This window comes from Setaria italica, chromosome VIII, assembly GCF_000263155.2.
Source record: "Setaria italica strain Yugu1 chromosome VIII, Setaria_italica_v2.0, whole genome shotgun sequence".
NCBI lineage: Eukaryota > Viridiplantae > Streptophyta > Magnoliopsida > Poales > Poaceae > Setaria > Setaria italica.
Genome location: NC_028457.1, coordinates 23,050,452 through 23,055,919, shown reverse-complemented (window position 1 = coordinate 23,055,919; position 5,468 = coordinate 23,050,452). Strand labels below are relative to the sequence as shown.

The 5,468-nt window shown below is 55.0% G+C and overlaps 2 protein-coding genes across 2 annotated transcripts; both read right to left on the bottom strand.

Annotated features, from left to right (window-relative positions):
- Positions 1–1,128: 1,128 nt before the first annotated feature.
- On the bottom strand, positions 1,129–2,618 carry LOC111258190 (agmatine coumaroyltransferase-like). The gene has a single exon (XM_022829069.1). The coding sequence runs from the start codon at positions 2,608–2,610 to the stop codon at positions 1,207–1,209; it is 1,404 nt and encodes a 467-aa protein (XP_022684804.1). The 5' UTR covers positions 2,611–2,618; the 3' UTR covers positions 1,129–1,206.
- An 843-nt stretch (positions 2,619–3,461) lies between these two features.
- Positions 3,462–4,422, bottom strand: LOC101768500 (spidroin-1). Its single transcript, XM_022829504.1, has 2 exons — positions 4,145–4,422; positions 3,462–3,798 (listed from the first exon to the last, which is right to left on the bottom strand). The coding sequence occupies exons 1-2, from the start codon at positions 4,420–4,422 to the stop codon at positions 3,462–3,464; spliced, it is 615 nt and encodes a 204-aa protein (XP_022685239.1).
- Between the last annotated feature and the right edge of the window lie 1,046 nt (positions 4,423–5,468).

The window sequence follows — 5,468 nt, the reverse complement described above, 5'->3', positions numbered from 1 at the left end:
CTAGAAAATTAGTCAAGGCAAAGCTCACACCATCAACGACTAGTCGGAATTGACTTCGACTAGTTAGCTTCATCAACAACTGTCGCGGTTTCATCGACGACCGCCGCGGCTTCGTCGTCAATCATCCATGAATCAAGCTCAGTCACTTTTCTAATTATTTTTCGGTTTATCTTCCGCATGCAGGGCAACACGCCGACTAATTATTTGTGTACGCCTCTCAACGGGAATTACGGGAATTACCCTACAGAGCTACACTTTGCCAACTCTTGCGCACAACATCTACTCATCGGCGGGCAGCAAACTCTTTCGTGCAATCACGCTCTGTTTTTGTCGCAATGCCAACTACTTTTGTCTTCTCTTAGCCATTGATAATCTCCTTGCGTAGAATACGCCTTCATTCGTGAAAGCCTCAGGTGAACCTGTTACGCCTAAGTGCCAGCATACATACACGAGACAAAGATCTCAGCCGTGCAAATGGTAGTGCCCTTACGCATATACGAGACAAAGATCTCACACACGCAGTGGTTGCGGCTAAACGGGGACTGAGAGCCTAAACATAACAGGCTACTGACTCAGGAGAGGTATGGCCAAAATAAGAGCATGATATACAATATTTTTATTGATCACTGAATAAATTTTAGTAAGTTAAATATTCTACAAATGAAATGCTCCCGTACATAGAACAAATTTCATTGGAGGAACAGTGTTGAACAGTTATCCTCACACAAATTAAGTCTACCTAATTAGTGTACTGACTGGTGGAGTATAAGTTAAGTGATGGATGATTGATAAGGAATGAATGAATGAATGATTATAAAAGGTTAAAAGGATGATGATTATTTGGTTCTACGGACTAAAGTTTAGTCCATGTCACATCGAATGTTTAGATACTAATTAGGAGTATTAAACATAGACTAATTATAAAACCAATTGCACAGACAAAGGCTAATTAATCCATGATTTGACAATGTGATGCTACAGTGAATGTGTGCTAATCATGGACTAATTAGGCTTAAAGGCAACGAGGTGGTGGTGATGGTGGGAGGAAATTAAAATTTAGGAACGAGTAGTATGATGAACGATTAGATGCAAATCATCAGGCAAACGGAACGCCCGGGGAACCAGTGATTATTTGGAAACTGCATTTTTTATTTCATTTGGATTTGGAAACGGAACGGCCGGGAAATCCGTGATTATTAATTACTACTAGTCGCAGAGAGAGAGGCAGGCGATGCCGTCGGCGAAACTCTTTTGGAACCGCTCCATGGCACCATCGGCCGCCGTCAGAGAGACGCCCACCTCGACGCCGCCGCCGACGCGTGCCTCGGAGATCGGCATGGCGCCGCTCTTGGCCGCCGACACCATCTCCACCTTGGCCGGCCGGCCCAAGCCAAAGTCGACGTCGTAGACTCGGAACCTGGGCGAGCCGGCCACGGACAGGAGGGACCCGCTGGCCACGGCCTGTTTGACTCGGTCCACGCAGGCGTGCCACGTGTCCTGCGCCCCCTCGCGCACCTCCTCCTCCAACGCCGCCGCCAGCGCCGCGCAGGCCGCCAGCAGGCCGGCAATGCCCGCGGCCGCCACCTCCTCCTCCGGCGCGGTGGCGATGGCCGGGCAGAGGCAGTTGCCAAAGTAGGTGGCTGGGACGGCCGACTTCATCAGCCGAGCGCGATGATCCACGGAGAAGAGGAAGTAGCTGGTGGTTTTGCTGCCGCTGCCGCTGCGGCTTCGGCAGTAGCAGGACCAGATAAAGGCGTAGGTGGCGAGCATGGACGAGCACCGTGGCGGCGTGATGCCGCGTCGCGCCGCCTCGCTGGCGACGACGCCCTTGATGCTCTCCTGCAGGCTCCGGGGCAGCGTGAACGTTGCCAGGAGCCTGTCCTCGAAGGAGCTGGGCGGCTTGCTGACGAACTCGAAGGCGTCGTCGGAGATGATCGGCGGCAGGCTTTTGAGGTAGATGTCGTAGAGGCCCCTGGAGTCCGGGATGCGGTCGACGATGACCGGGGGCGGTGGCGGTGGCGCTCCGGCGCGCGCCGCTGCGGCCCAGGTGTGGAGGAAGTGCGTGGAGCTGGCGCCGTCGCAGGCGGAGTGGTGGACGGTGACGCCAAGGGCGAGGCTCTGGCGGCGGAGCAAGAGAGTGGCCTGCACGGCCAGCACGGCGCGGCCCTTGGGCAGCTGCGGCACGAGCGGGGCCAACCTCCTCACGCTGACGGGGTCGTCGTAGGAGACGAGGTCATCCATGTCCAGGTCGTATTCGGCAGTGGTGAAGGGGACGGCGTCGCCCGGGCGGTACACGAGCTCGTGGCGGCTCGCCACCGGGAGGACGATGTGCCCGGCCAGCGGGTAGAAGACGCGGAGAGCCTGGGACAGAGAGTCCTTAAAGGTGGCGAGGATGGTGTCGGCGTTGGCCGCCTCCTGGGAGGAGAGGCGGTAGAAGAAGACGCGCTCGACCGGGGGGAGGTGGAGCCACTTGACGTCAAAGAAGGTTAGCGGGAGGGAGAGCGGCGGCAGTGCGGGACCAGCGGGCGTCACCAGGGCGGTGTCCACCACGCGGAGGCGGAAGCGGCTGCTGCTGCCGCCGGCGGCATCATCATCAGGCGCCGCCGCCATTGTTCGTATGGATCGATGATGGGTAGCTGCTACTACATGCAGTCTATGGAGTATTCCATATATATATTGGGATCATGTTGATGAAATTAGGTAGTAGCTACCCAACCCGCCCGCACGTGCTGCGGTTAGCTTGGTCCTGCTGTTTGACTATTTGTTGCATTCCCTTCCCTTGATGATCATCCATCCATCGTAATCCCTTGTCTACTCCGGCGGGCATTTTCAACTGTTGTTGACAGATTAGGAGGGAGGTGATTAATTAGTGGATTCGTAGCACGATCGTGCCCATGTGTTGCTACGGATGGTACATCTCAAAATACCAAGTACGATTAATGATAAGATTTTTGAAGATCAAGAAATAAATACAAACTTGGATTGTTCCTAATAGAAAGACATGAAGAGTGCTAGAATTGCTTTTGTTATATTTAAGTAGCTGTTTTCCTAAGCACATCTGAATTTGAAATGAATTCCAGCATGTTGTAACAGAAAAACTAATCCATCTAAAAAACTTAGCTTTCTGACCTTATCATTCAAGACAAGTGCAGTATATAGGACGAGCCTGACAAGGTCCAAAAGAATAAGGTTAGCTAAAGACTTCTGGAGCATGATTGCAATGCCAAATCAAAATCATACTGTCGATCGGGGAGGGTCACGAGAGGCCGTAACTATAAATCATGTAATCTAACAAGATTATAATATTTCTAATACCTAGTAGGTTGTACAGATAGATTTAAAATGTCTGGAGCCAACATTGAGATGCTGAACAGATGATTTTAGGACTTGTGCATCCAAACATGGGTCCTAAAAATGCACTCCTAAATGAGGGCCATTTTCATTAGGAGGGTCAAGGGGTACTAATGGATCCAACTTCTCCTAAACGTGGTCCCTCTCTCCTCCTGCTGCACTCTCCCTCTCTCTCTTTCCTCCCGCAGGTTCTTCCTCCCGCAAACCTCTCTCTCCCGATTCGCCGTGGTCGCCGCCACCATCGCGCTTCTCGCCGTCACCGCGGCCGCGCAGGCCCCAGCCTTGACGCCCACCCCGGCGCCCAGGATGGCCCCGCTGCCACCTCCCCCGGCTTGGTCCCTGACCGCGAAGCCGCCCATCGCCTCGGCGCTATCCCCGATGGCCTCTCCCTCGGCCACAACGCCCACACCGGCACCCAGGATGACCCCGCTGCCGCCTTCCCCGGGTCTGTTGCAGGAACAGTGTTGAATAGTTGGCCAGAGGCTGTTCACGCCTCCTTTCTCTCACTCTCAATCTCCCAACTCCCAAGTCCCATGGGCCCCGGGTCACCAGCCGCCGCCCACCACGCCGGCCGGCCGCCTCGCTCCAGCCCAGCGTCAACTCCTGCACGCACTTGGCGTCGGCCACCGCCTACCACGTCACCCAGCCGCTCCACTCCAGCTCGACTTCCGCACCCGTGCGCGCCGGTCGTGGCCGCCGCCCACCGAGCCGGCCGCTCCGCTCCGACCCGGCGGCCTCGAGTGCCACCGTCCTGCTGCCCCGGCATCCCCGACTACATGCGGAACCCTCACACGCGGCCATGGTCGGGCCGAGCTTCCCGCTGCGCCAGCCGCACCGGCGGCTCTTCCCACCCCTCCAGTCGCGTCCGCACCCCGCCCGTCGGCTACCACATGTGACATCGCCTGCGCCGGTGTCCCCTCCCATGGCAGCGCCAGCAACCCCGCTCCACCCCTCCAGGCCGTGGCTCAACAAGGCCTTGAGTGGTGGCTGCTCGTGAGGCTTGACGGCCATCCTCCTCCTGCCGCGCGACCTGCTCCTGGCCTCGTGCCCGTGGAGTCCTGCTCCGACCATGCCGTCTCGCCCTAATGCTGGTGGCCACGGCACACCCTTCCCTTACCCTGCCCGTGCCCAGGCGCTGGGGCTGAGATGCCTCCTGTCGGGTCCCACAGTGGCCGTCCCCTCTCTGGTCCCTGCGACGAGCCAAGCGAGCTCCTCCACCAGCACAGCTGCTCCACCCCCATGCTCTCCGGCCGTGCTAGCCTCACCCTGCACTCGCCGGGCGCTCCACCCTGAAGCTCTCCAACCGCGAGGCTGAGGATGCAAAGAAAGGAGAAAGGATAAAGCACATGGTGGGGCCCGCTCGTGCTAGCGGCTCTCGCTACATCTAGTGACACTTTCTTTTCTCCTCTTTTCTCTTTCCTACGTGAAGCCTCGTAGAGAGCCTATCGGCACCCATTGCGGGTGCCTAAGCTTTTAAGCATGGTACGTATAGAACTTTGTATTAACACGTGGCCCGGCTATCATTTCCGGTGGCCGCCCATTTTTGAAGACACGTATGTTTCGTTCCTGGCTATCCCTGTTCCATTTGCGATGATAAAATGTGAACATAGGGAAATATTTTCCGTTCATATTCATGCCTAGTGTTGCATTGGCACGTTGTTTGAGGCTCTAAACCTAAGAGGCCATAACGCTGACCTCGCGCGCGCACAATTTGAGTTAGGACTTCCAAGACCAGAGTTTCATGCAAACATCGCAAAAAACACAATCATGGCCCAAAGCCTTATGGGAAAAAATCATTTAGCAAATAAATACATTATTAAAAGTAAATGAGGGTTGGCCGGTACTAATGTGTTTTTCGCCAAAAAAATAAAGAAAAAAATCCGGTAAACAGCCACGAGGCACCCGAACACGCGCAATCGCGCTCTTTGGATTTTCACATGTAATATGCGCGTGCGCTCCGTGGGATTCGAACTCACAACCTCAAGCCTCGCGCGAAGCTTTCTTACCATCTTATCTACACATCACATGTGATGGAGATAGATATGCTTTCATTTTGAAGTAACCTGTGGAGAGATCTTTAGTACCGGGTCATAACACCTAGTACCGAGTGGTGTTAT